This window comes from Globicephala melas, chromosome 7 (genome assembly GCF_963455315.2).
Source record: "Globicephala melas chromosome 7, mGloMel1.2, whole genome shotgun sequence".
NCBI lineage: Eukaryota > Metazoa > Chordata > Mammalia > Artiodactyla > Delphinidae > Globicephala > Globicephala melas.
The window spans coordinates 106,034,286-106,046,541 of NC_083320.1; the positions used below are offsets into that span (position 1 = coordinate 106,034,286).

Genomic DNA, 12,256 nt, shown 5'->3' on the forward strand with positions numbered 1-12,256 from the left:
CCTAACCCAGAGTCTTGTGCGGAGCCACAGGGGAGACATCGGAAGAGACCATGAAGATACAAATGCAGACTCTGCTCCCAAAGAATTTCAAGTAGAGTTTGAGAACCTGAAATATGGCAGAACAGGAAACTTGGAGCCAGCTTGCATTCCATGGGCAATAAACCATTGAATCAAAAAGTGAAATAGCATTATTTGGGGTGAGAAAGTGGGGTGCCAGCACTGGGGAGGAATGCAAAGTCCTCCATGTATCCTAAACACTACTAATACTCCTACTATCTGTTATTGGTTTAACACAAATAACGTGACAGACATGATGGCATCCCTTTGTACAAATTGTCACTTTATATGGATAAGCACATTTAATGCTCACAGCAGTCTTCTCTGAAGGGTGTAATTACCCCACTTTATAGGTGAGGAAATCAGGCGTAGGGATGTAGAGATGCCAAAGCAACAGAGTTAACAAGTTATGACCATCACAGCTTAACATCCATGGCCTTAACTACATTATGATCCTTATTATTCTATGATTGATGCCAGCTTGCTGTCTGTAGCCTCCATTTGGTTTTCGTAAAGTCTGGTTCAGAGGACAGAGGCAGGAACATTGATGGCGTGATATGGGGAGAGTCTGAGAGAGCTGGGAATTTGTGAAAATCCCTCTGTACCTGGACTATTTAATTTTAGGGTCTCGGGAGTCATCAGCAAGCTTTTGGTTAGAACCACTTTATTCCAGAGGAATAAATTGTGAAATGGTATTTTAAAATTAATTATAGGAAAAGTATGATTTTATTTTCATTACAAAATTTCAGCTTTCCAAAGGACGCTTCTATATGCTTAGTCAAAAAAAAAACCCTTAATTTATCACTGTGTATGTTCAAGGTGAGGATTTTAATTGCTTGGTGAATAATAAAAAATTGAGTTATCCCAAGTACTTGATTTCAAATAAGAATAATTTCACCCCCCCACACACCCATTCGCCACCATCTCACCCACATAAGATGGTATATAATGAATCTGTTTTAAGTATAATTAAATAGCCTTAATGTTTTTCTATTATAAAAGTAATAAAAGTTTTTTGTAAAAGTTTTTATGATGAAAAACTAGGAAAAGTAATGTAAAAATAACCTATAATAACACCTCCTACATAGAGTCACTATTAATTTATTTTAAAGGCTATTTTTTAGAGCAGTTTGGATTCACAGCATAATAAAAAGGAAGGTACAGAGATTTCCCATATACCCCCAGCTCCCAAAAATGCAAGTTCCCCTCCCTCATTATCAGCAACCCCCATCAGAGTGGTACATTTATTTCAATTGATGAACCTAGGTTGACAATTTGTAATCACCCAAAGTCCATAGTTTACATTATGGTTCACTATTGCAGTTGTACATTCTGTGAGTTTAGACAAATGTATAATAACATGTATCCATCATTATAGTATCATAGATTATTTTCAGTGCCCTAGAAATCCTCTGTGCTGTGCTGATTTATTTTTCCCTCCCATTAACCCCTGGCCTCCACTGATCTTTTTACTGTCCCATAGTTCTGCTTTTTCTAGAATGTCATATAGTTGGACTCATACAGTAGACTTTTCAGATTGGCTTTTTTCACTAAGTAATATGAACCTAAATTTTTTTTTCTTTTTTTCATGGCTTGATAGTTCATTTCTTTTTAGTGTTGTATAATATTCCAGTGTCTCAGTGTACCATCGTTTAGTTATCCATTCACCTGCTGAAGAACATCTAGTATTTGGCAATTATGAATGAAGCTGCTATAAACATCTGTGTGCAGGTTTTTGTGTGGACATAAGTTTTCAGCTCCTTTGAGTAAATACCAAGGAGCTAGGTTGCTGGATACTATGGTTGCTGGTACACTTAGTTTTGTAAGACACCACCAAACTGTCTTCCATTGGCTGTACCATCTTACATTCCCACCAGCAATGAAACAGAGTTCCTGTTGCTCCAAATCCTCACCAGCACTTGGTGGTGTCAGTGTTCCAGAGTTAGACCATTCTAATAGGTGTGCAGTTAACAGCATCTCATTATTTTAATTTGCATTTCCCTGGTGACATGTGACGTGGAGCATCTTTTCAGATAGTTATTTGTCATCTGTAGATATTCTTTGGTGAGGCGAGACTCCTCATATTTGAAAGTTGCTAAGAGACTAGATCTTAAACGTTTTCATCACAAGAAAAAAAATTCTATAACTATGTATGGTGACAAACATTAACTACACTTTTTTGCGGCGGTCATCTTAAAATATATACAAATATCTAATAATTATGCTGTACAGTTGAAACTAATATAACATTGTAGGTCAATTATGCATCATTCAAAAAGAAAAAGAAAATCCTTATTAGCTTTTCGGCGTACAATTTTCAGATATGTTTATACACATCTACTACATAAGCTTATCTAAATTATGATTACCGGGTCTTCTCTTTTTGCTTTCACAATAATGAATGAACATTTTTGTATATGAAAACTAAAATGGTAGATACCATCAGCACAAGATAAGGCAAGCATGAGAAGGATGCAAGATACTTGCCCTCTCTGTTCAAATAGTAAGTCTTCTTTTACTGCATATTCTTTTCCATTGAACCAAAAGGAAACCTCAGAATCCTTCTCAGTGCAGATCTAGGAAGACAGTACTGTTCAGAGCTGAAATAATAAGCTATATATTTCATCTCCAACCTTGAGCCTGAGATAATGGAATAAAGTGACTCCAACTATCAGAAGCAAATTATTAAGGAGGATAAACCATGAGAGATTATTACAACCAGGCATTTGACACAATAGAGCCTGACAAAGGTACTTGTGGTATTCACACCCTGTCCCTTCAAGCAAAAGCTGACAACACTAATGAGGGCTTTTACTTCTAAGCTAATGATCAGTTCACTCTGACTGTGTGATGGCTGCTTGTAAATGAATATTTCCCTTGAATCTAATTAGATTGGGTCTAGACTATATGTTTCCCAGTGAGTCGGTACCTTATAGATATCAGGAACATTTCTATTAATTGGACAACAACTAAGATGGGAAAGAAGGAAAAGCAATTCGGAGGATGTGCACTGATTTTTCTCCCCCTCTCTCTTTGTGCCTAGAATCAGACATCGCTGACTTTGATGGTCGAAGCTCCCTTCTGTACAGGTTCAATCAGAAGCTGATGAGTACTCTCAAAGATGTGATCTCCCTGAAGTTCAAGAGCATGCAAGGAGATGGGGTCCTGTTCCACGGAGAAGGACAACGTGGAGACCACATCACCCTGGAGCTCCAGAAGGGGAGGCTCGCCCTGCACCTCAACTTGGGTAGGTCCCTCAACTTGGGTAGGTCAGACTATGGGGAAATCCTTTTGTAGCAGGTCACAGTTCCTTATCCTCCTAGTATATCAGTTAGAAGTTCCTGGATCACAGTCTAAGTGACATATTTTCCTTATGCAGGTTGGAGAAGAAAAATACCATGTTTAAGCCATAAACAGCATTCTTTAAACAAGGTAATTTTGGTAGGGAGGGAGAGCTACAAGCTAATTGTTCATTCTTTCTTTTTCTTTCTTCCTTTTTCTTTCCTTCTTTCTTTCCGTCCTTCCTTCCTTCTTTCTTTCTTTCTCTACATATTTCTCTCTTTTTTTTTTTTTTTTTTTTGCTGTATTTGGGCCTCTCACTGTTGTGGCCTCTCCCGTTGCGGAGCACAGGCTCTGGACACGCAGGCTTAACAGCCATGGCTCAAGGGCCCAGCTGCTCTGCGGCATGTGGGATCCTCCTGGACCGGGGCACAAACCCGCATCCCCTGCATCGGCAGGCGGACTCCCAACCACTGCACCACCAGGGAAGCCCCATATTTCTCTTTTTTTCGTAACGAACTTTAGCTTGGGCAAGTTTACATGCACACGTGTGCACACACACACACACACACACACACATGCACATGTATTATAATGAGGCTTTTGCTCATAGTCTATTGTAATTGTTACATTTATGAAAGTTAAGTTCCAGGGGAAAATGGAGAAAAACATTTTAATATCTTTCCTGGCTTGTTTTTTGTTTTTGTTTGTTTGTTTTTTGTTTGTTTTTGGTTTTTTGTGGGGGAATAAGGGGGTCATATGTATGGCATCTAAGTTTCTGGACATTCCCGTGTCTTATTAAGGGAAATACTGTTTTCTTTAAGTGTCCAGGCTGTGCCAGTGTGAGCCCTAGACTTGCCAAATGCCAGCTAATTTATTAGAGATGCCCTGCTGCCTTCTCTGTATTTAGGACTCAGGCTTCTGCATCCATCATGCCTGCCTCACTACTGGCAGGTCTGCATTTCTTTGTAATCAACTTCCTATCCCAGGGGAAGAAAGAGAGAGGGTCACCCTCCTTTATGTGAAAGGTGCTTTGGAAGGAAGTATGGGCCAAGTGCAAAAGGCAGGGAGCAGAGTTTCCAAAGATGAAAAGGCAAACCAAAAAGCTCTACTGGAGGAAAAGAAACCAGGACCAAGAGTTAGGCTGACAAAAAAGGAAGTGACCATTTTTTATAAGAATGAATCCCTTCCTTCCATTGAAAATGTTAGTTTTAGGGGAAGGGGTGGAGAGTATATTTGTGGAAGAGAATTATCACCCATCACCAAGTATTCCCTATCAAGTAGTAAAGATGGAAAGTCATAGCAGAATTCAGTTTGTAAGCTCAAGCTGGATGAAAGACTGGAAAAATCACAGATAAGTTTTATCTTTTAGTAATAAATTATTTTAGTAATTAGCATAAAAATGAAGATTATTGTGAACTCATCCCCAAAGCCAAACAATGTAGATCCTTATTTTGAGGCATTTCTGAGCATCTCCTTAGCCTCCATGGTGAGTATTGGCATGGGTAGCAGGGAGAACCTCTGGATCCCAAGTTTTAACTCATCAAATTGATAACTAATGCACTAAATTAAATAGTTAGCAAAAGCATCTTTAGAAGGAGAGTCTCACTCAGAGGAGAGCAATAAGAGGTTTTGCTAGTAACATAATCGGTTTTGCTCACTTACCTAAAGAAGAAATGTATCAGTGAATTCTATGAAGGGTGGGCATATAAATATTCAGCAGAAATACATCAGTCTGTTAACTGGCCTTCAATTTTTGTGAAAGGAGAATGGATGGCGTAACTCCCCGAACACACACACACACAGTTACAGTTACTCTATGGTTCACAGAGCATTGTGGGTTGTGGATAAAGTTATTATGACTTGTCATTAGTAAAGCAGGTAACACTGATTCTGTCAGTGACTGCCATTTGGATTCCCAATTCCAATGTGCCGTTACCACTCCAAAGCTCTGCTCCAACATCCATAACCCAATGAGGTACAGCAGCTTCACACACAGTAAAGCAGGATGGAAAGGAAGAGGTGTGCTCATGTGACAGATTTTATTTTAATTGCAGACAGGTGCTAGCTATTTATTATGGGGAAAATTCATAACTCCCAAGCCTCAGTTTACTTATTTCTAACCTGGGGTTGTTACTAACTATCTTCCAGGGCATGAACATGAAAGCTAAAAATATTCAAAATGAATTTCCTTTGTCAGTATATAAACACGGTGAAGCTCTTAATATTACTCATCATTCAACCAACAATATCTGAATGTCCCACACCCTGTGCTATGCAGGCCTTCCTGGAAAGAAATGGGTATTTTAAGGTAAAGAAGACCCGCTCCATGCTGCGATGTAAAGAAAACAGAATAATTCTCTCTTTCCAGATCCCATCTGCCCCATATTTCTAACTGTGGTGGCGATAATGGAAAATCTCCTTTAGTCTGTTTTCTGCAGAGTTTGGAATTTCTTCATCTTTTCATCTGCTTATGGATTTTACTCATTTCCATCCGTTTACCATGACTGTTTCCTGTACTTATCTCTTTTAAGCAGTCACCTAGGATACTTGTTAAATAGCACAGATTTCTATGTTCCTTCTCTAGAGAGATGCTGACGTATATTAGTACTTTAGCTCTGCGTAACTCTGTTAAAGCCAGCAGATTTCTGGAAGCACTAAGTTAAGGGGAAAGGGGGAATGATAATCGTTTTGATTTGCCCATGAGAGAAAATCTGTAACATACGTTCCACAAGGGAAAGATAACACTTTGTTCATAACTGTAGCTCTGGAAACTAGGAGAGCACCAGCCTGAAGTAGGTACTTGAGGCAAATTGAGTACATTGGAAAAAGTGGTTTTCATCTCATATATCAGAGCCTGACACAAATACATATTATTCTCATTTGGCTTGCTGACCCTCAAGCCTGAGCTACTCTCCCCGCTATGATATTTGCAGAATGCCCACAATGTGCCAGTATGTTATCCAATCCTCAGAGCAGCCCTATTAGGTACATAAACATTAGTTCCAATTTACCCATGTGGAATGTTAGTCTGAAGGAGGATATATCACCTGTTCAAATTACACAGCTATAAATTAGCATAGCCACAATTAAAATCCAGTTATATTTACCAGGTTTTAAACTTACTTTCAGATTATAAAATATATGTCAGTTTTAGAAAACTGGAAGGAAAAAAACCACTCTATAAAGAAGGGAAAAATCACTCAAAATCCTACAACTCAGTCATCCTTCTATCAACATTTTTGTATGTTTTCCAAGTGTTTTCCTTAGCTATTTATATAAAATTTTTACATATGATATAAAATTCATGTTCTTCCCATGTTGCCACACAGCCTTCAAAGAGGAAAGAGTTCATACCACCCATGATCAAGCTCTCTTTTTAAAGAAATGAATCAAGAAATAAAAAGGAAGAAAGAGAGAGAGCAAGAGGAGGAGTGGGGAAGGAAGAATCCTAAAATCCAAGTTAATGGGCTGCAAAATGGTGCTGGGACAATGGCCAATGACGGAGGAAGGGGAGGAAGTTTCTCTCTGCCCAGCTGACGTGGACACTGCAGCAGTGTTTCCTTTAGTGAGAGTTCTCCAGTTCCTTATCTAATCTGTGACTTTACAATTCAGAAATTCAGGCTGAGTAGAGAGGTTCAGTACCATGGACAGCTGCATGACCTATACCATGGCCTTTGGAGGTATACACAGTGTGCTGTGGTTCTTCACAAGTGATGCTCTTTGCCGAAATTCTGATTCATATTACCTAGTTACTCCTATGGAGGCTGACTTGGAAAGATCATTTCAATGCTGCAGTTGAACTAGGTGTTTGACTACTTTCTTCGGGTAGAACAGTGAGATTTCTAGAGCTACTAATGGGAGAGAGATTTCTTCTCTCAGTCCATAAGGGGGTTCATAAAGATTCCTCTTTCCATGCTACACATGTCATTCAGATCACCTGTGGCAGTTTGCCCTCAGTAGAATTACAACAGCTCAAACCCACACATGCAGGTGGGAGAATGAAAGAGCAGAGGCATTACGTGACTGGGGAATTGTGTTGAGAACTAAATAAAACATCAATAGCACATGCGGGTCATTCATCCTTACAAGAGTCCAGCACCTTTGAACTGAGGCATAATGTTTGTGTAATATGACAGTCATAGGAAAGCGAGAATCTCGGCATAGCATAACCACGTGTGGAGCACACTGTCCTTGGGGGGCCAAGTATGGGTTCAGAGGCAAAGCATTTGACTGCATAACCAACTCATTGAGATAGCTTGGGATATCAGTGAACAGTCTGAACATTCTCCAGAGAGTCCAATGAACATTTACTTTAGCTTTTTGAAATTCAAGCATTTTGATAAGCCAACTCATATGTATTTATAAAACATTTATTGTGTTTCTGGACCTGGACTAAATACTATGAAAGATGTTTTTTAATGTTGCCATTTTTTGAGAGCCCTCACTTAGGCACTGTGCTAGACATTTTACGTATATATTTCATTTGTATCACATGGCAATCCTACAAACTATATCCAAACCCATTTTACAGATGGAGAAACTGATGGTCAGTGATGTCCAGTAGGTTGCCCCGGGCTACATAGGTCACGTAGATGCATAGCTGTAAACCCAAGATTAGAACACTCATCAATCGAACCCCAAGTTCCTGACATTCATCATTAAAATGTTATAAACCTTCATGAAACAATTACAAGTTAAATATCAGGAAGTTGGTATCCATGTGTTATACTTTGAGAATGGAGAGACCAGAGTAGGATAAAGGAGTCCAGAAAGCCTTCCTGGATCCACCTTGAGTTAGCTGGAGATTTCATTACAAAGAGGAAGGGAACACAGGCATTTCAGACAAAGTGTCAATGGGATAAGTTGTTCCACATTTTATGTAAATTGTGTCATTCTTATAATAAGAATTCACTGAACGAGTACATTAAGCCAGGCACTGAGCTATGCACTGGAGGTTAAAAGTTGAATTTACCAGTTCTGATTTTCAAGGAGGTCCAGGCCTAGTAAAACAATTATTACAATTTACTTTCTAATTTTGTAATATTAACTAAAAATATATAATTAGGTATCCTCAAAACCACATACCATAATTGTATTAAGATAGCATTTTTTAAGATAACAAAGTCACAGAAGATGGATACAGCTTAGGAGTCAGACTTGAACCATGACTCCTAAATCTAGAGAATGTTTTATTGAATAAACTTTAGAAAATTTTTAACAACTTTAACAATACAAGAAAGATGAATTTCATTGCTTTTTTGATACATAAGGATTTGCTCTGATCTGAGGGTCAAGTCCACTGCAGTCGCATGGTGTCCTGTTAGTTTTTATTTTCTTTGGAAGACTTCACTTGAGTGCTTAGGAGAACATACATCAGCCCTGAATTCGGCTAAACAAGGGTCTTTATGCTCCTGGATAACCTGCAAAGGTGAAATTTGCCTTCACCTTCTACATTGTGTCCTTCCCTCTTAGGGTTGCCCCATGTTCCTTTCCAAAACTCTCAGCTTCCCAATGCATCAAATCCTTTTCTTGGTATTCTGATTAAGCTATATAAGCTCACACATATGTATGGTGGAAAGCAGGTGGCCAGGACATAAGAAATGAGGGTAAGTGGGAGTATCAATTTTTCCAGTAGGAGTAGTGGTAAGAGCATTAGCTTTGGAGTCAGAGCTTGGTTGTAACCCTAATACTTTGTGTCCTTAGGTATGTCTTGTAGCTTCTTTGAGGTGAAGTTTTTTGTAAGGCTGTGTTCAGGAATAATGGAAACAACCTATGTAAAATGCTTACCTCACTTAGTAGAAGAGAACCTTAAAAATACAAGTGAATACCAACATCGATAACCTGAACAACTAAGGTGGGAAGGTTAATTCTGAAGGTCGGGTGGCGGTAGGCATTGGTGACCTCCATGTGAGTGGTCCCCTATCTCATCAACAATAAATCAAGCCCTTTCCAACGTGACTTTCTGTTGAAATACAATCTTAAAAAAGAAAGTTTCTGTTCCCTTTTGCTAGGCCATATGATATCCACAGATTGTGAAAGTTAAAGTGTTTAAACTGTTAAGACCAAGCAAGATTTAATCAAAGAAGATTTTGGGTGAAAACAATGCAATATAATGCCCTTAGTCAGGAAAAGTGTTAGTTCCAAGGGTGAACAATTTGACATGCTTATCCACAGTATGTTGGGGATGCGGGTGGGGGAGAAGAGCAAGTTAGAAATATTTTGCAATCATTTCAAGCTTCCTATAAAAATTGCCATATGCTTTAGGGACTTGAGTAGTATTTACATTGTTTCATTTTAATTATATCTCAAACCACATGAAAACACGTTTTTATTTAATTAATAATAAGAGGTATTTTCCCCCCTAATGTGTTTCTGGCCTAAAAGATAGCTTCCAGATATTTTTATTGTCTTTGTTCTCCACAATTGCCTATAGGAATTTTTATCTTGCCTTAATAAATTGGAAACTAGTTAAAACTAGTAGTTGAACCATAATTGCCACTGAGATAAAACTTGAAATGTGTATTACAGGATGAAGAGTTTGATAATCTTTTGAGAATGAAGTTTGTATTGCAATTTCTAATACTGAACATTTCTAGGTAAAAGGGAACCTTTCCTAGGAGTAACCTTTTTCTTCAAGGTAACACCTACTCTAGATACAATTTAAAACATCCTATTGAATGAAGAGCAGAATTTCCTGTTTATCCAATTGTTTAAACAGACTAACTTTCACTCAATTTGTGTGCATACAAGATTTCTGAGTGTTAGCATAGAATGATTAATGGAGAGGATCAGTGAAATAAGGTAATGTCTACCAATTTTTTTAGTTAAAAAGATGCTTGTAATGCAGGAGATATTCAACAATTTACACATCACTCGTATAGTTTTCAATGAACCAGCTATGCAGGTTAAGGATTATGTTTTTAATGAAGTTTATTTGTTTTTCCCATTATCAGAGATACTTATACTCATTCTAAAATGTAAGAAGAAAAGAAAAAAGAAAATCAAAACTTCTGTTAATGTTTTAGTAAATGCAAACAAGGATAGAAGAAAGATTCACTACGTTATCCAAAAAGTCAAGTAAAATTTACAGTCTGTTTGACCTATTCAAAATTAAATTTCTCTTATGAAGTAGGAATAATAGTGTAGAAAAATATTAAAATACTTAATTTAATCCTTGTCTTTATTGGCTCTACTAAAGAAATCAACATATCACTAAAACCCACCCAACACAACACATAAGAACAAATAATTAGGGGGAAAAGATGTGATTCCTTTACTTTTTCATTTTGTGACTTTCAGTGGCTTTACAGTTTCCAACCTTTAATGTTTTGGACTTATTATTACGGAATCATTGTTAAATGCCTTTTTAGTTTTTAAGAAAAAATGTTGGAGGTGCACATCAAATTTAAAATGAAATCTCTGATATTAAATCTATTTGACTTATTACCTAGAATTAATAGTTTATAAGGCACACTGTTTCCTTCAACCAATCATTAGCCTTTGGACATGTTTTATTTTATAAGTAAAAGTTGTGTGTGTGTGTGTGTGTGTGTAGAAGAAGTGGGGGAGAGAGACGGACACTGGTGTTCTTTGTTCTGACTGGTACCACTTTTCACCTACCTGCTTGAGCAAACATACTAAAAGTCATCCCTAGGTGAGTCTTTCCTTTACCATGTCCACCTCCAATATCCAAATGGCATGCCAGGTCACCACACGCCAACACCTTCTCACTGGCTGAAAATCCATCCTCCTGTGCTCTCTTTACCTAAGCCCCTCATCCCCCATCTAGATGACGCCAGTTTTTCTGGCAGCCTTGCCTTCTCATCAAATTCCCATACAGCTGTCCAAATAACCTTCTTAAAATGTTAATCTGAGTCAGTAATCCCTGACTTATTAATTGACCAGTGGCTCCCATTTCTTAAAAGTAAACACAGGCTGTAACCTAACTCACACTAGCACACTGGTCCTGGGTGGGATAAGCCAGCCCCACGTGGTCATGGCACTCTGCTGCGTGGAATCCCTTTAGGTGTTCCCCTGTACCCCCAACCTTGGCATGTGCTTCTCCCGGCTGGGTAGCAATGCTCCTTGTTCTGGCCAAATATCAGGCCCGCTTTGTAAAGCGGCCTCCACAGCTCCCTACCCTGCATTTCCATGGCTCCCTGCATTAACTGCTGTTAATACCAGCAGCATGCTTTTTATCAGTTCACTTATTGAGTCTCCACATTAAAACTTTCAGAGAGGGAAGTGTGCCTTTTAACTCTGTATCTCCTGTATACATCATTTGTCACTGTAAGCAAGTCAGGTAGATATCAACACCTTTTTGTAGATGGATGGAAGGATGAAAGGAAGGGAGGGAGGAAGGAAGGAAGGGAGGGAGGAAGGAAGGAAGGAACGACGAAGGGAGGAAAGGAAGAAGGAAGGAAAGAAGGAAGAAGGAAAGGAGGAGAGAGAGAAGGAAAGAGGGAAGGAAGGGAGGGAGAGAGGTGAGGGAGAAAGAAAAAGATCTATTAATGTATTTGCATAATTTGACACATTTTAAGAACTCAAAAGATGTGGAACAAATCAATATGTCAATGAATAAATCAATTGAAGGCAGCTATGAACTCATCAGCTCTTATTTTTCAATTACAATCATCTGGGTGCCCCCCCCAACCCCCATAGGAAGCAACAAAGTGTTATTTCATGCAGGAAACAGTGACTTGGGGCCATAATGGAGGTAGGAGTGAGCAGCCTACAGTGGAAATGGCTGCTCCAGCCCCTTAAATGCCGCACCACGGAGCAGGCTGCTGCAGTTGTTCTGTAAAACATGTCTTAGGAGAGAGAAGAGAGACATTTAGCTTTCAGTTACTAAGGGTACCGAACGCATAAAATATTCAAAAATTGGGAGGTTTACATGTAAGTAAAATTAGTTGCATTG

The 12,256-nt window shown here is 38.6% G+C and overlaps 1 protein-coding gene across 1 annotated transcript in view; it reads left to right on the plus strand.

The window, feature by feature from the left end:
• The window catches only part of CNTNAP5 (contactin associated protein family member 5), an 886,651-nt gene that overhangs the window by 421,839 nt on the left and 452,556 nt on the right, over positions 1–12,256 (plus strand). The window contains exon 5 of the mRNA XM_030840366.2: positions 3,101–3,304. Within this exon, the coding sequence (XP_030696226.2) occupies positions 3,101–3,304 (204 nt within the window). The remainder of the gene's footprint in view (positions 1–3,100; positions 3,305–12,256) is intronic.